At 42.5% G+C, this 21609-nt stretch overlaps 1 protein-coding gene and 1 long non-coding RNA gene across 3 annotated transcripts in view; one reads left to right on the top strand and one right to left on the bottom strand.

Annotated features, from left to right (window-relative positions):
* Positions 1-19551, bottom strand: part of LOC140122659 (uncharacterized) — a 51215-nt gene extending 31664 nt beyond the window's left edge. The window contains exon 1 of the long non-coding RNA XR_011854354.1: positions 19515-19551. This is a non-coding gene — a long non-coding RNA (uncharacterized lncRNA). The remainder of the gene's footprint in view (positions 1-19514) is intronic.
* On the top strand, positions 1232-15244 carry LOC140122654 (cytochrome P450 2C5-like). Of its 2 annotated transcripts, XM_072143756.1 has the most exons (10): positions 1232-1352; positions 1614-1809; positions 5054-5216; positions 8292-8441; positions 10971-11131; positions 11398-11574; positions 12119-12254; positions 12654-12838; positions 13874-14015; positions 14789-15244. In XM_072143756.1, exons 2-10 carry the CDS (start codon positions 1630-1632, stop codon positions 14965-14967), a joined length of 1473 nt encoding a protein of 490 aa, XP_071999857.1. In that variant the 5' UTR covers positions 1232-1352; positions 1614-1629; the 3' UTR covers positions 14968-15244. The 2 variants fall into 2 exon arrangements, with proteins under 2 accessions (XP_071999857.1, XP_071999858.1); XM_072143757.1 differs by lacking the exons at positions 1232-1352; positions 1614-1809 and adding an exon at positions 4924-4973.
* Positions 19552-21609: the final 2058 nt, after the last annotated feature.

Below are 21609 nucleotides of genomic sequence, written 5' to 3'. Positions count from 1 at the left end.
TCAGGAAATTCTTCTGAGAGCGTCATCCACTTTGGACAATATGTTGGAAAAATGCCCAGACTATGAGCTGCTCTCAGTTTATACAAGGACACAAGACTTTATGGCAACTCTCTGCTCTACCCAGTAGGTGGCTCATCCCTATCCCTACTATTCATTCAATTATTAAACCTTTTAAATATTTTATTGTTGCAGGAAACTTGTCACAATTGTCTTCTGACAAGAAGACTTAGCTCGGCTATTCCACAAATTCCCTGCTCTTACAGTAAAGAACCAGTTCCTGAGCTCGGCTATTCCACAAATTCCCTGCTCTTACAGTAAAGAACCAGTTCCTGAGCACGGCTATTCCACAAATTCCCTGCTCTTACAGTAAAGAACCAGTTCCTGAGCTTGGCTATTCTACAAATTCCCTGCTCTTACAGTAAAGAACCAGTTCCTGAGCACGGCTATTCCACAAATTCCCTGCTCTTACAGTAAAGAACCAGCTCCTGAGCTCGGCTATTCTACAAATTCCCTGCTCTTACAGTAAAGAACCAGTTCCTGAGCTCGGCTATTCCACAAATTCCCTGCTCTTACAGTAAAGAACCAGTTCCTGAGCTTAGCTATTCCACAAATTCCCTGCTCTTACAGTAAAGAACCAGCTCCTGAGCTCGGCTATTCCACATATTCTTACAATAAAGAAGTTTTAATGTTTCTGGAGACCAAACCATTTTTTCTGTAGACTGAAAGAACTTTTCACCATTTTATTTTACATTTATATATTTACATAAATGAATCATGTCCCCATTCTATTTCTATCTTTCATCATAACTGAGACCCTCCATACCCCTTATCATTTTTGTGGCTCTACGTTGAACCCTCTCCAGCTCCAGGGCCTCCTTTTTATGGACCGGTGCCCAGAACTGGACGGCATATTCCAGGTGAGGCCGAACCAATGCCTTGTATAGTGGTAATATTACATCCCTATCCCGAGAGTCCAGACCACTTTTGATTACAAGATCTTGCTGGCTTTAGAGGCAGCTGACTGACCTTGTGATCTTCTCTAATCTACGATCTATAAGTACACTCAGATCTTTTTAAATTTTTGACCCTAGTTGACCTATGAGGGTCTAGTTTTTTTTTTTCTATTGCTGTTTATGTAATCTCCTGCATAGTATTTCACTGCATTATTCTGAAAAATAAACCTCCTCCCTCTTTCACGCAAGGACCTGGCTCTGATACAAATATCTGTGTATAGTTTCAGTGTTATGCAATGTAAATTTTAGAATTTAACTCGAGCTGCAGAGACAACATCTCATCCGGGATCTCATATTACTGAGAACTAGAGAAATCTTATCACGACTACAGGACTGAAGGTAAGATTTATATATACGACAGTCAGTAGAAAAAAAAAACTATTACATAAAGTGATGTGAGAGACCGAAACGGAGGAAGCAAAGTTTAACTTCCTGTTGTACAAAAAAAACAGTCCCGGAAAAAAAAATTAGCCAGACTTTATTGCAACTCAGAAAGTAAAGTTCAAGTGTAGATAAGATCTGTAGAGAGGATCGATAGGCAAGAGAACCCTGCAAACGCTGCCCATTTGTGTATTCATACTTATATTTATCTTCCCATAGATCCTTCCCTGGTACCATGGACGTCACTGATCCCGTCACGTTGGTTCTGTCTCTAATTATGTGCATTTCCATTGCCCTGTTTCTCTATGGACGGAAAACAAATGTGTATAATCTGCCCCCCGGACCGAGACCCCTGCCCATCATCGGGAATCTGCATATTCTAGACCTGAAGAGACCTTACCAGACATTACATAAGGTAACATTCACATTATTATTCAAGGGTACGGGTTTGGAAAGCATAAGGGTGTAATAGGCTATGGATTATGATGGGCTGAAGGATACATAGAAAAAACTGTATTCAAAGACATTGTCCAGTTGGTAGAAGGGTTAGCTGGTCACATGGTCCAACTTAAGGAACCCCCATTAATAGGCTGCCATCTGTGTCTAACACAGGCAGTCCCCGGGTGACTTACAAGATAGGTTCCATAGGTTGAATTTGTATGCATATTTTCTAATTGTAGATCCAGACAATTTTTTTTTTTTTTGCCCCAGTGACAATCGGAGTTTACATTTTTTTTGCTGTAATGGAACCAAGAGTTCATAGTTTATAGGGTAGAAAAAAGACACTTGTCCATCAAGTTTAACCAAGGAAGGGAAGGGATTGGATGAGGAAGGGATTTAGGGGAAACAATTCTATATAATATAACCATCAATGTTATTTAGGTGTAAAAAGGCATCTAGACCCTTCTTGAAGCTCTCTGCTGTCCCTGCTGTGACCAGCGCCTGAGGCAGGCTATTCCACAGATTGACCGTTCTCATAGTAAAGAAGCCCTGTTGCCTCTGGTGATTAAACCTTGTTTTCTCCAGACGGAGACAGTGCCCCCTCGTCTTTTGATTTGATTTAATCTGGAACAACTTACCACCATATTTTTTGTATGGACCATTCATATTTTTATATAAATTAATAATGTCCCCTCGTAGTCGTCTCTTTTCCAGACTAAATAAATCTAGTTGTTTTAATCTTTCCTCATAACTGAGACCCTCCATACCCCTTATATCGGATTTGTTGTTCTCTTAGGATAGCTGTTATCGGGTTTAACTGCCTTCTGAGTCTCAGCGTGCTTGCTGATAAGTCCGTAAACATTGAAATGTCTTCATACGGCGATGGTAGGGTTTTCTTCTTTCTGGCTACTTCCATTACTCTTTCCTTGACTGTATAAAAATGAACTCTGGCCAGTACATCCCGTGGAATTGATTCTTCCAAATGTTTCGGCCGAGGTAGTCGGTGAGCTTGGTCTATCTGTAAATCCTGGTCTGAACAATCTGGAACGAGAGCTCTAATTACGCGTTGTATGTATTTGGACAGCTCTGATTGTGGTATTTTCTCCGCTATTCCTCGGAATTTGATGTTGTTGCGTCTCGAGCGATCTTCCAAATCTGCTAATTTTATTTGTAGCTGTCTGACCTCATCTTCCATGTCATAGTGTGCGTCCACTAGTTCATTGTGGGAGGTCATCATCTCTCCCATTTTATCCTCCACATGATGTACCCTGTCACCCAGGGAATTAATATCTTTCTTGATCTCTTTGAGAATATTAGAGAAATCTCCGTGAAAAGCCTGTCTCCAGACAGTTAGCATGTTTTTCATGGTGACCTCAGTAAGGCCTTTATCTGCAGCTGGTAGTAGGTCAAATGGATCCTCTCTCACTGCGTCTTTCAGTTCCCAGTTCCCCTGTACTTTCTCCCCCTTCTGATGCTAGCCTCGGTCTCTGTTTTGCCGGACTCTGTGTCTGTGAGGCAGGCAGCGGCGGCCATTTTGTGAGAGTGCTGCGTCTCTGCCCCCCTGAGGCCTCCCGTGCCATTTCCCCGTCTGCCCACTCACCTCTGCTCCCTGCGTCCTTGCCACTGGATGGAGAGGAGGGTGCCGAGTAGGATCTCCGGCTGTTCGGGGTGCCGCTTGCATTCTCCTCTGACCTGGCTGTTCTCTGTGCACTTGCCGCTCTGGTATGCGGGCGGTCTTCAATCCGCTCAGCCGTTGCGGAGCTGTAAAAATCTGTGAGTTTGCGGGGTCCCGGGATGTTCTTTCTTTTCTTCGTCATTTCCCCTGACCACAGTGTGTCCTCGGGGTGTCGTGGAAAGTCGGGTTTCTGCTGCGTAAAGTCGCTTTATTGGAGCTGATGGCGGAGCAGGCTCTCTATGCGACCTCTCCGCTCGGCATCCAAGCCACGCCCCCTTGTTTACTTTTTTTAACGGCGTTCACCTTAGGGTTCAGTGACTATTTTATTTTGTTGTACGAGTTGTTACAGATATAGTGAATGGGGCACATTTACTAAGAACAGTGCAGTGTGTACTATATGCAGTTACCTGTGTAGTGTGCAGGGGACGCCAGATTCTGGATTTTTGGCGCCCGTTCCTCATGAATCTGGCGCCCCCTGAACTGCCACGGCAGAGTACACCACTTTTTTTTTTTTTGGTGCAGCTTTAACGTGGGGCATGTGACACAATTCTGTCAGATTTGCATGTAAAAACTGGTGTATGGTCCGACTGAGCACCGGAACGCCTCCTTCACCGCAGAAATTTGCGTTGCATGATGACTGGTGCAGCTGCAACACAAAACAGTTGCGTGAGACAAAGGTGGTAAGGACACTTCTTAAATACCTGTGCAAGTAGTTTGCACTGAAAAGAACATGCAAAATCCGACAGAAACTTGTGCACGTCCCTTAGTAAATATGCCCCAATATATGGAGTGTTTTTTTGGGTGATTTTCACTTTTTTATGTTGAGGGGACTTTTATTCTTTTTTTTTTTTTTTTTAATAATTCTTTTTTATTTTTAAATTTGATCACTTCTTCAGGGTAATATTCTACAATACTAATGCATTGCAGCATATTACATGGTCAGACTGACAGCAGCATTGTGAGATCATGCTGAAAGCATCTAACAGGCTTCTACTAAAACAGCCCTGAGGTCCTTCATCAAACCATTGAATGTTAAAATAGGAACCCGGCTTTCACATGCGGCTAGGGTCCCACAGTGATCACAAAGGCTCAGCTTCTGAGCACGGGCGATCACCTTGACGTAATTGTACGTCATGGTGCAGCACCTTATGACGTACAGTTATGTCAGGGTGTGGGAAGGGGGTTATCTTATGTGCACAAATACTCTCATAAGGTCCTGGCAGGATGATTGTTCATGGACAGTTAGAGATCACATCATGGGAAAATGAAAGCCAAGCTCTGATTGGTTGCCATTGATAAATAGAACAGTTCTGATCTTACACACTTTGCATAGTGTCTACAGCCTTAGGCTACCTGCATATAAATAGATCCCATGAGCTGCAGCCCGTGTGTTATCAGCAGGTGAGCGCCGCTCAGGATGTCAGATGCTTTATGTAGTAATGTCCTACCAGGAAATATATACTGTAGGTTGCACAACATCCTGGTAAGTGACCGATTATTTATGTGCCTCATAGAATTAACAACTTCTCGTTTTTCTGTGCAGCTCTCGGAGACGTATGGACCGGTGTACACCATAAAATTAGGAGAGAAGAAAACCGTTGTACTGTGCGGATACGATGCTGTGAAAGACGCCCTTGTCCATCATGCAGATGAATTTTCGGGGAGACCACATGTGCCGCTCTTACATGACATAACAAAAGGACATGGTAAGAGCCATAAAATTTGGTGGAATTCTGGCTCAATTCAAATCTGCGGGGTTATCCAGATTTGGGAACCCACGTTGCCAAACCCTATATACCTGACAAGTAGTCAGGGTTGTGTTGAGGGTGGTGGAGGCCCATGGGTGAAAAGTAAATTTTGCCAGTAATAAATATTTACAGCCCCCAGTAATGTATATATAAATCTCCCCAATAATACATACACAGCCCCCAGTAATAGATATATACATCTCTCCCTTAAAAAATGTACAGCCCCCAGTAATACACATGTATACATATATACAGCCCCTCATAATATATATATATATATTACAGAACCCCCTCCCAGCAATACATATATATGCAGCTCCCACAGAAATGCATATATACAGCCCCAAGTAGAATAGCATAATAATAAAACTTTACTTAGCTTCTCCTGCTCCTCCAGTGCGCATCGCGAACTCCTCCTCCTTCCAGCAGTCAGATGTCTGTGGGGAGGATTCAGTGTGGGATGTCACTGCGCCTCCTGCTGCAGGATGTCCTGTGTGCTCCGCCATCTATGGCAGAGCAGGGCGCGTACTGTTCCCTTCCTGTGCCATGGAAACCAGTATGTAGAGAGTCAGCCTCTGGCTACTGCCCAGATTCAATCCTTCTACATATAGTAGGCATACTTCTCAACCATCCCAGATTCCTTGGGACAGTCATGATTTTCATAGTCTCTCCCGCTCAACGGGCCATGTGCCAGGGCTTCCTCCGGACGGCAGCAGAGTTGATTACAGTGATAGTACAGGGAGCTGGCCACTCCCTGCACTATCGTCATGACTCTGCTTTTGCTAAATGTAGCAGATCCAACAGATGATGATAACATGTGGTGATCTACAAGCAGAGACCGGCCAGCACAACCAAAGCGTGTATGCAAATGAGCAGGTGCACAATCAAGTCAACTACACAACAAAAAAAGAGAGGAAAGTGTGCACCAAAATTAGCTCAGTAGACACTATATGCAAAAAGCATTGTAAACTTTATTCATTACCAAACAAGATACATATATGACACACAATTAAAAACATCTAAAATATGTAATATACATACATATCAACTGGTGACCAAGGTGCAGGTCGACCCAATGAAGACCCCTGCTAAGTCCCCCTGTGGTGGACTGAAAACCTACCAACCAAAATATATAGAGGAATGCCAAGTCTCAACAAATCAAAATATCAGTAAATAGTAACAGTGCATCCCTGAAAATTCATGAATCCTGTGAACAGCCAAAGCATGAATCAAGTATCAAAAGGACTAAATGAGCCTGAAAGTGCAAGTGCATGTAATGTGCCAATAGTACCCAGGTATAGTAACCTAAAGTGCTCTCATAAGGCTGGCCATCAGGCGGTAGGGAAATGCAGGGGTAATGAGCTCCCCAAATTTCCAATGACTTATATGGGGAGAAGGAGGCATAGTGGTTGCTCAGTATATAACATATCCTGTGAAACGACAGGACAGAAAGACGTAGCAAGCTGAGCGACATATTATGCTCAGTCGAGGCAAAAGAAGCCTATGGGGAGCGGATGCAACGTCCACCAGCCTCTGCTGAGCGGATCCATTGCTCAGCAGGAGGGAACGCCGGTGATGTCACTGTCCATACAAGACCGTGACATCAAGGTGGAAATCACCCCTATTATCGCCAGTAGCCAATCACCAGCTGCTGCCTCTCCTGCCCCTCATTCAGGTGAATACGTCTGTGCCATATGTTGTAAGGACACATCAAGAATCGGCCTGACGTGTCTATACAACTTATGAGAAAAAAACAAGATGGGCACCCAGTCTAACATGCATTTTAGGTTTTATATTTATTTTTCTGTCTTCTTTTTCCTTCTCTTTGTTTCAATTTACTCCCACCTGCACTGTAAATATTAAGCGACAATAGGGATGGGCCATGACATCTCATAATCCATGGTGTCTATGATTTCGTGCTTTCAGATTGGTCCTTTTCCAATCCAGTTGAGCCAAATAAATGGTAAGTCAAAAGAAATCCTCAAGGTTCTTAAGCTGATGCCCCCTGCACATGGATGTTCTCTGTTGATGGTCAGGACCGAGGATTCTCATGGACCGAGCACATAGGACTGAAGTCCATTCATCATACAAAGAGATGAAGCAAAGCGTTCCTCTCTCTATACTGTCACAGTGTCGTCGAAGTTGCTGTTCGGCGGGCAGACAGGGAGGCATCTTATATCACTACAATGCAAGGACTCATCATCCACTGTGCTTCGTCCTTGGGATCTGACCAGCACATGGTTACACTTCCATGATCCACACGTAGTCATCTGAAGGGGGCCTAAGATCAAACCGTTTACACCTGGTTACTGGAATTGGCTTACAGTTTTTGGCACTGGAGTTGGATTTTGTAAGTATCCGCTGGAGGTTTTAAATTTTAAAGCTAAAAGCACGGAATACATCATGATAACATCCTTCGGATCCACAACCCACAACAAGAAGACCTTATTGATCCCCAACAATCTTTAAGCTGTATTATTCCCCTATTTGTATGAACTTTGTAAGTAAATGTGCCCCAGTGTTTGAAAACAAAGTGCCTAGAGTTCATTAAAAGTACTATTTCACTAAGATCGTGCGACTGAAATCATGAATGTCGCTTCTCCGATCAGGCCCGACAAAGTTCACTATCTTTTTGTGGTGCACCTTTAACATAGGGTGTGCCACACAATTTGAAAGTTAAATACGGCGCTCGGTCAGTTAGACCATCCAATGGCACGCCCCCTAATTTGTGTCACCTGGAAGCCAACACAGCTGCGCCACAAAGGGTCGGTCAGTCTGACTAAAGTGCTTCACAAAGCCCTTAGTAAATGTGAATATCTACATAATATCTACAGTCAATTCCTGGTATAGGCTCCTCTACATCTGCATTTGTCTGTCTTCCTAAACTCTTTGTCAATCCCGCTCCTTTGCTGCTCTTCTTGCATATATATTTTTAACATTTTTGTTTCATTAGGGAGCTCAGAATTCACCACTAAATAAAGAAATGTGGTTTGCATGTGTTTTATTCTTCCTCATTACATATCATGTCCCCAGGTGTGATCTTTGCCTCTGATGAAAACTGGAGAGTGATGAGAAGGTTCACTATGACAACTCTTCGAGATTTTGGAATGGGGAAGGAGACCATTGAGAACAAGATCTTGGAAGAACTTGAATGCTTGGTAGAGAGGTTCAGATCTTACAAAGGTTAATGAATGCTCCCATCATAATTTTATGTGTGTTTGTTGCTCTTTTAACATATTCAAATGACAAACTACTACCATTTTAGTAGCAGAAAATATTTGACCGGACCCGTCAGATGAAACAAAAGTTCTAATTTTCTGATAAAGTTGCTGGCCTCTGTAGCTGTACTCACGCCTGCCCCTGTATGAGCAATGGGTAACCTTTCAGTTCATACAAATTATGGTGCTACCAATTTAATACAAATTCTCAAGCTTAAAGGGAACCTGTCGCCACAGGACCACACTATAAACCCCTCACAGTACCTTCTATGACCGTAATTGTATTTTCATGGTTCCTTTGGGTTTTCTGTTGGTTGCAGCTTCGTCCCAAAAAACACTTTTATTCAGACAGGCTATTTTCACATATGCCGTCAAGGAAGTGGGAGACCAGTCAAGCTCTCTCCCGCCCCCTCACAGCCACTGTGCCCAGTAAACCCTCTACACGTCCCCTAGGACTTCCCCTTGTTAGTTTTACTGCACTCCTGTTTAAAAACTCAGCACATGCACAGGGTGCTGGGTAGGTCTGAGATCTAGATGGCCAAGCGAGACACACAGGAAAGAGCTTGATCTTCTTTTATTCATCCTGGTTTCTCTCACATATGCAGTCAAAGGGGCAGATTTATCAAGCAGTCTGAAAGTCAGAATATTTCCAGTTGCCCATGGCAACCAATCACAGCTCAGCTTTCATTTCACCAGTGCTCATGAATATTTTAAAGGGGAGCTGTGATTGGTTGCCATGGGCAATTGGAAATATTCTGACTTTCAGACTGCTTGATAAATGTGCCCCAAAGTGTTTTGGGACGAAGCTGAAACTGACAGAAAACAGAAAGGAAACATGAAAATACAAAAACAGTCATCTAGAAGGTACTGTGAGTGGTTTATAGTGGGGTTCTGTGGTGACAGGTTCACTTTAAGCTTGACCATTTGTATTAAATTCATAGCTCCATAATTAGTATGAACTGAAAGGTTACTTTAAGATCCTATGTTGGAGAAACTCCTCACCAGGGGCTCATCTTGTTCTCTGGTGGGACACTCTTATCCTTAATATTAATATAATATCTCCAAAAGTGCTCCCCACCTTCATTGTGCCATACATGTGCAATGTCCCCTCAGTGGAGTCTACCCGCAGTGTGGGGACAGCTGGATTCCCAGGGACTGGTGTGGCTGGCTGTAGTTGTGACATAGCACCTGGATATGTCCCAGTGGCTTGGTCCATGAGTCCATGCCTCTTCCACACCCATCAGAGCCAGCAGGGCAATGCAAGAAGAGGGGGAAACCGCAATTTAGAAAACTGATCCCCTTGGGGAACTTCTGGGGTATGCGGTAATGATTCGCCAGGCAGGTGGTGTTAGTGGCAGGCCAGGGATCACACTGGAGATGGAAATCTGGCAGTAAATAGCAATTTTTTTAATAGCACACAGTCGGCAGGTAACATGTTGGGAAATGGTCCTTCCTGCAGACACACTCAAGATTATGTGTTGGTTGTCTATAGATTAGGAAAAGAGAATACCTCGGCCCTATTCCACTGGCAGATGGCTGGCAGTAGGAGCCAGGTTGGCTCTGCTGCATGGGCAGAAAAATGGCAGTCTATGTGGTATTCGCACATTCGAGACTCACACCAAGAAAAGACTAAAATCAAAGCCTAAAGATCACTGAATAAGAAATATAATAATAATTCTTCATATAGGACCTACAGATTACGCAGCGCTGTACAACATATGTCAAATTGGTCGATGTCCACATGGGGCTTTCAATCTAAACAGCCTACCAGTATGTTTTGGCGTGTGGGAGGAAACCGGAGGAAACCCACGTAAACACAGAGAGAACATACAAACTCATTTGCAGATGTTGACCCGGGTGGGACTTGAACCCAGAACTCCAGCGCTGCAAGGCAGAAGTGCTACCCACTGAGCCACCGGGCTGCCTAAAACTGCACACAGAGCCTTGGAATTAGCTTCCTCTTTAAAGCCTTTTGTAGAGCTAATTCCAAAGCATGCTGAGCCACCAACCAATAACCAGCCTGGGATTCTACAAGGAAAATAACAAATGTTGCAACATAACACAAACACCACGATTTACCACTTTAGTAGTAGGCACATCATACTGCAGATGGCAATACTACATTTGCTAGTTGGTAGCAGAAAAGGATAGCTATTGGATAGATGTCAAATTAGGCGAACTCCAGTCCAGTGAGGCAGGGGAAGGATGGTTAAAAGTAGCATAGGAGATCTGGTCAGACCCTCTTCAGCCGACCAGAAAACAAACTGGAGCTAAATTTAGTGTTGACCCGTCCAGCAGGACATTACACATGCAGTTGTCCTTCTATGTGTTTATGGGGCTTTTAATCCCACCCCACCTTTTCCCTGCTATATAACAGGAGAGAGGTTTGACTGCTAAGCTCCATTCAAGAATGCCCCTCCATTAGTGACAAGTCTTCCATACCTTGTAAACTCTTTCATCTTCTATAACTTCTGGTTACTCTTTATATTTCCAGGTGAAGCCTTTGATAATTCCATGATTATGAATGCTGCTGTATGTAACATTATAGTCTCCATCTTGCTGAGCAATCGATTTGATTATGAGGATCCTACACTTCTGAAGCTTTTAAAGATTGTCAATGATAGTATCCAGCTAATTGGAACCCCCATGGCTATGGTGAGCAACGCAACTCCATGTTCTATTTAAAATTAACCTGACTTCAGATGAACTTCCACATGGGTAGGTTCTACATTTTCCAGCTTTTTTTTCCCCCATGTTGACTGTTCATCTAGTTCTTCAATGTTACAGAGTTGATGTTTGGAAACCAGATGCTATGATGTCTGATAGACACTGTCCACAGAAAGTAGAGTAGAATCTGCTCCATATCTCCACAGTCCAAAGTTGTCCATAGATTTCCTTCATCTTTTATATTTTCACTGCAGCTGCATAACGCATATCCATCTGTGATGCGCTGGTGTTCAGGAGTCCAAAAAACCGTAATGAAAAATGTGGAAGAAATGCATGCGTTTATTCGAGAGACCTTCACCAAACAGAGGACAGAACTGGATGTCAATGACCAGAGAAACCTTATCGACTCATTCCTGGTGAAACAGCAAGAGGTACTGAAACGCCGAACCGATGTTTGTTATTTCGCACCACCCACGGCAATATCACAAGGTCCTAGTAGTTTCAATATTGGACTGCAGAAAAACATTACCTTTAGGAATATATTTGAGTTATAGAAAATGCAGTGGTACAGCAGCAGTTACACCCGGCCTATAGTGGCTGATGGGACCAAATGGCTCCTGTGCCATGTAAGAAGACATCAGTGTTGGAAATTGCACACAGTAGATGGGGGGATTAGTTACAAATTTTAAAGGATATTCCATCTCATATGTCATAAATGTCTCAAAAATTGTGGGTCAAACTTTTTGTGGGTTAAACCTACGCCCGAATAGGGATGGCTTTAATGAAGGCATATATGGTCTCCCATGCACACAGCCTCAAGTTTTGGAATTAAGTGAAAGCATGGGTGGGCATCTATCCCCTCACTGTGGTTGAAGACCTTTTCTCGAGAAGGTTAAGAGTGTCAATGGTAGAATCTGTGCACATGCTAAAAATTCCAGAGATGAGAATTTCCCTCTCACAACTTTATATCTTTAGGAAAAACCAGAACTATTCTACACTAATGAAAACCTAACAGTTCTGGTTACGGACCTCTTTTCCGCAGGAATGGAGACCACATCATCTACACTGAGATGGGGTCTTCTGCTGATGATGAAATATCCAGAAATCCAAAGTAGGAAACATGCTTCTTTATTACCATTCACTACCGTATCTTATGGGGAACTTGGATAAAAGCGTTGTCTTATATTTATCCTCAATTCACATGAGCCTGCTGGACCCCCATGCAATCTGCTGAGCAAGGGACTGAGAAGTCCCATGGACTTGCTCCATACCAGACTTTCAGATCTCAGAAGTCCCACAAAAGTCAATGGAAGAACAGAGCTGCATCCTGCACTCCCATGACTTCTGTAGGAATTGTGAATCAGTATTGTGAATTGTAAGCTGGTAAGGAGCAGGTCAGAGGATCAACGGCCAAAACCCTTGTGTGATCATACACTTATCCTCTATTTCTGTAGTACAGTAAATCACCAACCAATGATTGTTTACAGGGTTATGATTTTGTTGGAAATAGGAAAAGTCCAGAAAGAGATTGAGAAAGTTATTGGGTCGGCTGAGCCCCAAAATAGTCATCGGAAAGAGATGCCATATACCGATGCCGTCCTCCATGAGATACAACGATTTGGAAATATTGTTCCGAACAACCTGCCACATGCTACCACCCAAGACGTGAACTTCAGGGGATATCTTCTACCCAAAGTAAGTAAAAAGTAACACTGAGACTTCTAAGTGCTTGTAAGGTTTTAGAAACAACCTAATGAACCTTGGCATGGACTGGATAAAAGATCCATGCACATCGTGGTATTTGACATCCATGTAACCAACAGAAATTTGTGTAGATAGCCTCTTGTAGGACCACGATGTCCATTGTTTCACACAGTGGCATGTTACAATTGAACATAAGATACAAGACCCTGTTCCCATCTCTTTGTACAGTCCATGAAAAAAAAAAACTTCTACACTTGACTTGATACAAAGACCAACTAACAAACTCCGGCTTTTAAACAAACAAATAACTGTTAACTGCGCTCCTTACAGACGGAGATCTTAACAGTGTCCAAGCAATGAAAATTGCAAATAACTGAAGTTTTCTCCTTAAGGTGACTAGTATGATGTTGATTCTGTGGTGTTCACTACAAACTCGAACAGGCTCCTATTGTGTTTTCATGCCGGTATAGCCCCGGCCGGTAGCTACTTCCGAGTACTGATAAAAAAGGTTTTGTATAGTGATGGTCAATCCGCTAGCGGTGACGTCACCTACTCCGCTACGGATTGCCGTTTAGGACAAAAAACATCCAACGAGTTTCAGAAGAAGATCGCCTTCCTTCGTCAGGAAACTCTGGCTTTTGCCCTAGCAGACTCATGAGGTAGCCATTCATGAAAATCCAGGTGAAAAAGAGGATGATTGATAGATACCCCATCCTTTTGTTAAATACCAGATACACCTGTGTTGGAATTTATCTTAAAAGGATTGTTAAAGGGAAGTCAATCTTTCGGGTAAATGGACCGAAGATGGTTGTTTTTAGATTTGGGCAAAGAGTCTTATCCTCATACTTTACTCAAAGCAGAAATTGTCACCAGAACCCACCGGTGACGAATTTCCCCTTTTACATGCTTTTGATGAGATAAATACTTCTGGGTTTTATGCTTTTCATTATATTTCCCCTGACTCCATTGCTAATTTTTAGAAGGTTTCTGTCTATGTTATTTTGAAATTAATATTAATACCCCCAGGGTACACATGTGATGCCCCTGCTGACCTCCGTACTCTACGACAAGGAACACTTTGTAAAAGCTGATGAATTTTACCCGGAACACTTCTTGGATTCCAGTGGAAATTTTGTAAGGAAAGACGCATTCCTGCCATTCTCAGCTGGTAAGTTTTCTGCATCAATCATCCCAACTAAGACGAATAAAATCTTATGGTTGAAATTAAGAGCTTTTTCAACTGTAAGGTAGTAGCAGTATCGTCAGAATTGATAAGGATAGTTTCCGGTCCGTAGTAACAGATGCATTAGCTATGGTTCCAACTGTGACTCTTTGGTGTCAATGAGTTCATCAAGTAATTTTTAATTTATATCATAAAATTAAGGGATACTTAAAACTTGACCTGCTGGTGGCATGGATGCTTCCATCAAAAGTGGACAAATGGTGCTGAAGATACCTAGTCAAGCCAAGTAGCACCATTCTCTGGCCTACGTGGGGTACAACTAGGTCTTATATGTGGGGATCTATTGCAGGTCAACATGGTGGTCATCTTAAGTTTGTAGTGGGGCATCTCTATATGGCCCTTTGAGGAGCATCATCATGGATCAAACCTAAGGGCATTATTGGTAGGGGAGAATTGGTTTGTGTAATTTTTAAATATTGGGGGCTATAAGAATTTTTTTAGGTTGATCAGTTTATACATAATCAGCTCACCCGACTCTTGAAACAAACTCACGAAAGAAAATACAGCACCAGCTTTAAACCTCCAAATTTTCCAAAACATGACAGCATGACGCCACCGGTTCTCTGTGGACTGTTTTAACATGTAGAATTTTAGAATTGTGATTCCCTCATGATGTTATATCATTGTAATTTGTACCTCCAGGGAAAAAAGTTCCATTGCAAATATGACTTGCTTAACCTCGTATTTCATTGTGGTAGGTAAAAGAAGTTGTGCCGGAGAAAACTTGGCCAAAATGGAGCTGTTCATGTTCTTCACCAGACTTCTGCAGAACTTCACCTTCCAGGCTCCTCCTGGGGCTACACTAGACCTCACCCCTGCAGTTGGGTTAACAGCTGCACCATTGCCCTATAAGATTTGCGCTATACCTCGTATATGAGGCACATCTGCACTAACATCCTTAAGGAGAAGGGCTAGCTTGTTGCTTAAAGCGATTTGTCTATGTTTTTAATAACCTATCCTTAGAAGATTGTCGCCTGCCAATTGACTGCTTGAGGTAAGTGATGTCAAGTGGCAAGGGTCCAGCAAAGTGAAAAGACAACAGTTTGAAGAGACCCGACAGCTGCTGGTTGATTCAGCATTTTTTCTTTTTTTTTTCTGTTTTCACGTCTTAAAAACCAAAGCTTTTCAATATTCTTTCAACCTATACATATGAGGTCCACAAAAATAGAGAAAAATATTTTCACTATGACCGGAGCTCCAAGAATTCTTCTTCTCCCTCTTATTTTATCTTTAAACTTCGATGAACAGCACCAATCGTCAGTTTCTCCTGCTGAAAGTATGTCACCATTCAGACTAGCACCATCGCACTCTCATTCTCCTCTTTTAATTGTATTGTAACTGGAAGAAAATATGCAGGCAGATGGTGTGGTACGTTCCAATAAGGATAAAATTTATTCCAATTCATCATACTCACAAAAATCCATTAAAAATGCGCATATCACAAATTCACATAACAGGACGCTAGCTTTCTATCCGGGGCGGAACGTACCACACCATCTGCCTGCATATTTTCTTCCAGTTACAATACAATTAAAAGAGGAGAATGAGAGTGCGATGGTGCTAGTCTGAATGGTGACATACTTTCAGCAGGAGAAACTGACGATTGGTGCTGTTCATCGAAGTTTAAAGATAAAATAAGAGGGAGAAGAAGAATTCTTGGAGCTCCGGTCATAGTGAAAATATTTTTCTCTATTTTTGTGGACTTTTTCAAAGACTGTGTCGACCGGTCTTATACCGTGAGTAAGCTCCTTAAGGGGCAAACTGTGCACCACGAACAACTGTGTTTTTATACATATGAGGGCTTGTTTTTTTTTTCATGATGAGTTGTTTTGTTTAATGACACACGGGAAATATATAACTTTCTCACGATATTTATAAAACCTAACTTTTATATTATTCTATTGAGCTTCGTGAGGGCTTATATTTTATTTAAAAAATTTTTGCACTGTAAGTTTTATTTTCTATTGGTGTTATTTTGGGTTAGGAAACTTATTTAGAATAAATTTGTCTTTATTATTTAAGAGATGTAACATCTTGGATTTTTCTGTTAATGGAGCAGGATTTGTTTTTTGGAGTTAGGATTTGGTTTTTGCGCTATAAGCTGCAGTTTATATTGACACTATTTTTGGTTAAATGAGGGTTTATGATCACTTTTTTTTGAGGCATTGTGACAAAAATCTGAAAATTTAGTAGTTTATTGAGGGACTTTTGCATTATTTACAAATTAGGATGAATAATTACCATGTGGTTTTAGTGAAATGCATTCTATACCATGAACGTGCCTCCAGTATTACTTCTGTGATGCAGTGAGTTATGCTGCTCAACCCAAATCTGACAGTATAATTGGAGACTCTGCCTTGGACTCCTTATGCTATAAGGAGAAGATTTATATTAATAAATTGCTAAAATCATTGGGAATTTTGTACAAAACGATATGTTATTATTAACACTTTATATTATTCTTACTAAAGACTTAATGTATACAGAATATGTGGTATGACAGGGCTTTATGATGTATAATATTTGAAAACATCAAATAATATGATGAGATGGAACTTGGATACAAATAAAATGTAATGTAACCATGTATTTAAGATTTTTTGTTATGTTTTTATTGCTCATTTTGATCCTTTCTCAGACTATCCACTGGATGTGGTCGCACATGCTCAGTAACTCGTGCCCCTCATCTTCCTGTGCACAGTTGGTAAAATGATTTCTTCTACTGTGTGGATGTGCATTTTCTTACATTGGACACATTGGGGCTCATCTACTAAGGGTTCCGTTTTGCGCCGCATTTAACAGGGGATTTTGGCGCACGTGATTGGATTTTGGCGCATCGGCACCGGTTTTCACGCGACACAAATCAGGGGGCGAACAACCCGACAGATTCGGACTACGCACAGGATTTAATACTTCAAATTGTGTAGCGAGACACGCACTTACAAGCACCGGGAAGAAGAAGGTGAACTCCACCGGACCTCAGCGGGGAAGCGACGGATGCAGGTACTCGGGCGCACGAGCTACGTGAATCGCGCCGGACTTCATTTTCGTCGCACCGTCCGAATCAGGGATCGCTACAGGACCCGGTAAGTAAATTTGCCCCATTGGGGCAGATTTATCAAGTGTCTGAAAGTCAGAATATTTCTAGTTGCCCGTGGCAACCAGTCACAGATCAGCTTTCATTTTACCAGTGCTCATGAATATTTTAAAGGGGAGCTGTGATTGGTTTCCATGGGCAACTAGGAATATTCTGACTTTAAGACCGCTTGATAAATCTGCCCCATTGAGTAGTGATGGTGCACCTTTTAGAGGCTTAGTGCCCAAACTACTGCCAAAAATAACTTATTTATCTCAAATTGCTGGCACAGCAGCTGCTCTTTCTATCGTATTGGCATCTTGAGGACACCAATAGCGTTCAAATAAGGAGGGGAAATTTGAATTATCATTGTAGCTTCCCTCCAGGGTCCCTTTAAACAGGAAAAGTTAAAGGGAAAAAGCTCCATTGATAATCCATCCCTGTCCACAGCCCTATGCTCCTTTTCTACTCCCAGGAAGTCTGGGAAGTGTTGCTTTAAACACCGCACATCCTGGACTACCCAGGACTACAGGAGGAGCCTTGAGTCACTCAACCTGTTGTGCTGGGGTCATGGCCTTGGTACACCAAGAGAGCTATGAGTGCCACCCATAGGTTCACCACCACTACAGTAGACCATGGATCCACCTCTATTTGAGGTTGAGGACAGGTTGATTGCACCAGGACCTGAATAGTTTCCAGGTACCCGTCCCATGTTACATTTTGACCCCATGTGAGTGCTTCATTTGAATAGAGTAAATTTTATAGGTAAGATTCCAGCAGACTCCCCTCATTAATGAAATGTCCAGCAGCCTCCTCTCATTAATGAAATGCCTAGCAGTAGCCACTGCTCAATAATGAGATGTCCAGCAACAGCCCCTATCATTAATGAAATGCCCAGCAACAGCCTCTCCTCACTAATGAAATGTGTAGCAGCAGCCTCCCATCATTAATGAAATGTCCAGCAACCTCCCCTCATTAATGAAGTGTCAAGCAGCATCCCCTCATTAATGAAGTGTCCAGCAGCCTCCCCTCATTAATGAAGTGTCCAGCAGCCTCCCCTCATTAATGAAATGTCCAGCAGCCTCCCCTCATTAATGAAATGTTCAGCAGCAGCCATCTCTCATTTATGAAGTGTCCAGCAGCCTCCCCTCATTAATGAAATGTTCAGCAGCCTCCCCTCATTAATGAAATGTTCAGCAGCAGCCTTCTCTCATTTATGAAATGTCCAGTAGCCTCCCCTCATTAATGAAATGTTCAGCAGCCTCCCCTCATTAATGACATGTTCAGCAGCAGCCTCCCCTCATTAATGACATGTTCAGCAGCAGCCTCCCTTCATTAATGAAATGTCTACACTAACCCCCTCATTAATAAAATGTCCAGCAAAGCCCTATTGTCATATTGAAAAAGATAACTCTGTACTCACCTCCGCCTGGCTTCCTCTTCTCGCTGCGGCTTCCTGTGCAGCAGTGCAGGCAGAGCCACGTCCATGATTTTATGGATGTCTTACAACTTACAATTGATTATTTTTCTGTGTAATGGACCTGCAGTCTTCTGGCTGGAAGGCTGCAGGCCCCTTCCATCCCAGTTATGTATGGTATACAGAAAATATAATGGCTGGTGGTTGTGTGAAACGTATCTTTTGGAGAATTACAGAGGTTGAAATATCAACAAGTAATTGTATTAAAATATAGAACAGGTCGGGCAATAAGGCAAACAGGGGGAGGGAAGCGGTCAGGGGGGTGCTATCTGTGAGGGGACCTCTTATCACTTATACTCTAGATTGGTAATCCAGCCAAGAATACAATGATTGAAAAAACTGTTCTAGGTCATTTATACTTCAGTATAAGCAGATGTTTACCATGGTCCACATTAGCAATGAGTGGCTAATTTTCCAGACAAACCAAGGATTTCTTCCTTGAGGTGGCTTTGGTAATCTTGGCTGCTAGGAAATGGAATTAAATCCACGCAAAGGGGATGTTATCCCAGGGATTTTTTCATTTAATAAGGCTTGGCTAATGACCTACTGGTTGATTGATTTTATAGTTGATCAGAGAAAGTTGCGATACCAATTGTTTGGATGCAGTGTTGCTGGCCTGGCGTCACTACACTACAGTCGGAGCTTCAGGTAAATAGCTTTTCCCTTAATGAAGTGGCCGGATGGCAGAACTACAAGCTTAGCTCTCATCTAGGAGAATTAGAGCTGCGCCTTGAAATTCGGCTATCCAGCTGGAAGTCAACACTTCTTTGATCACCAGGGTCCCACATGTCCAATGCTCACCCATCAGCCCCTAAGGACTTTTCCTGGGCCTCAAAACCCCTTTTAAGAAGTTTTGTAAGTTCTTTCTTACCCACAGGATCTCTATATCATTAGTGGTTGTTCAGCTGTATGTGACATCAAATAGAATAATAAGTGACAGCCAGCATGGGTTTACTAAGAATAGAAGTTGTCAAACTAACCTTATCTGCTTTTATGAAGAGGTGAGCAGATGCCTGGATGGAGGAGCAGCTGTGGATATTGTGTTCTTGGACTTTGCAAAGGCATTTGACACTGTCCCTCATAGACGCCTGATGGGTAAAATTAGGGCTATTGGTTTGGCAGAAATCATTTGCAATTGGATTGAAAACTGGCTGAAGGATCGTATCCAGAGAGTTGTGGTCAATGATTCCTACTCGGAATGGTCACCAGTTATGAGTGGTGTACCCCAGGGTTCTGTGCTTGGCCCACTACTATTTAATATATTTATTAATGATATAGAGGTAGGAATTAATAGCACTGTGTCTATTTTTTGCAGATGACACCAAACTGTGTAGTGTAATACAGTCTATGGAGGATGTTCATAGGCTGCAGGGTGACTTGGACAAACTGAATGTTTGGTCATCCACTTGGCAAATGAGGTTTAATGTGGATAAATGTAAGGTTATGCACCTGGGGGCCAATAATCCAAAGGCAAAATATGTCCTTGGGGGAGTAAATCTGGGAGAGTCCCTTGTTGAGAAGGACCTGGGGGTACTAGTAGATCATAAATTGAATAACAGCATGCAATGTCAATCAGCTGCCTCTAAAGCTAGTAGGATCTTGTCATGTATCAAAAGTGGTATGGACTCTCGTGATAGGGATGTAATATTACCACTATACAAGGCACTGGTTCGGCCATACCTGGAATATGCTGTCCAGTTCTGGGCACCGGTCCATAAAAAGGATGCCCTGGAGCTGGAGAGGGTTCAACGTAGAGCCACAAAAATGATAAGGGGTATGGAGGGTCTTAGTTATGAGGAAAGATTAAAACAACTAGATTTATTTAGTCTGGAAAAGAGACAACTACGAGGGGACATGATTAATTTATTTAAATATATGAATGGTCTATACAAAAAAATATGGTGGTAAATTGTTTCAGATTAGATCAAATCAAAAGAGGAGGGGGCACTGTCTCCGTTTGGAGAAATCAAGGTTTAATCACCGGAGGCGACAGGGCTTCTTTACTATGAGAACTGTCACTCTGTGAAATAGCCTGCCTCAGGCGCTGGTCACAGCAGGGACAGCAGAGAGCTTTAAGAAGGGTCTAGATGCCTTTTTACACCTAAATAACATTGATGGTTATGTTATATAGAATTGTTTCCCCTAAATCCCTTCCTCATCCAATCCCTTCCCTTCCTTGGTTGAACTTGATGGACAAGTGTCTTTTTTCAACCGTAGAAACTATGAAACTATGAAACTATAAGCTGCTGGGCTCGCCGTCACAAGAGCTTGGGGTCATGTTCTCCTATCTGAATCTAGTGCCAGTTGGCACAAAAATGCCATTCCTATATTTCCAGTCTAAGGGACAGCCAGAAATACCCATATGACCTATCACTCAAGTCACTACTTTGAGTAGGTTAATGATTGATGGACCTGACCTATGTAAATGGGAAACTTTGCACCAGAGATTATCTGATTTAACTACTAAAATTTGAAACTAGCCCAACTAACAAGTGTGCGAGGTAATCCAGAACAAGTTCTATGGGCAAACCATGGCCTTAAAGGAGCCAACTCCAGTTAATGGAAGGGGTTTTAAGGCCACACGTCGGATGGTAGACCGAATGGAACTGGATAGAAGCCAAATAGAAGTGGGAGCCCAAGTTGCATAACTGCCTGAAATGTAAAGCAATTTGGGCTTAGTTGCAAGTTGTCTTGTCACCCTTGTATAAGAAGAAAAGAAGAGTGGTGGCAGCTAGAATCATTTAGGTTCTGGAGAGCGAAGAGCTGTCAGAGGACAGTCCAGTGTGACCCGGCAGGCTCCCTTCCTGAAACTAAGGGCTCATTTACACGGCCGTTATCTGGTGGCATAATTTGCAACCAGTTCACGGCCCCCATAGACTTTTATGGCCCCGGTCATGGTGCGATAAGCACACATTGAGGCTCATTTACAAAGGGTCGCGCTGCTCATTTTCCTCGGCCTGTGCACC

This window comes from Engystomops pustulosus, chromosome 3 (genome assembly GCF_040894005.1).
Source record: "Engystomops pustulosus chromosome 3, aEngPut4.maternal, whole genome shotgun sequence".
In the NCBI taxonomy this organism is placed as follows: Eukaryota; Metazoa; Chordata; class Amphibia; order Anura; family Leptodactylidae; genus Engystomops; species Engystomops pustulosus.
This window is presented reverse-complemented; position numbering and strand designations above follow the sequence as displayed.

Bases quoted from the DNA above. Each gene is read 5' to 3' on its own strand.
- LOC140122654 (XM_072143756.1), top strand. From the start codon at position 1,630: ATGGACGTCACTGATCCCGTCACGTTGGTTCTGTCTCTAATTATGTGC. The intron at 5,217-8,291 runs GTAAGAGCCATA...TCATGTCCCCAG, and splicing joins TGACATAACAAAAGGACATG to GTGTGATCTTTGCCTCTGAT. The intron at 14,016-14,788 runs GTAAGTTTTCTG...TCATTGTGGTAG, and splicing joins ATTCCTGCCATTCTCAGCTG to GTAAAAGAAGTTGTGCCGGA.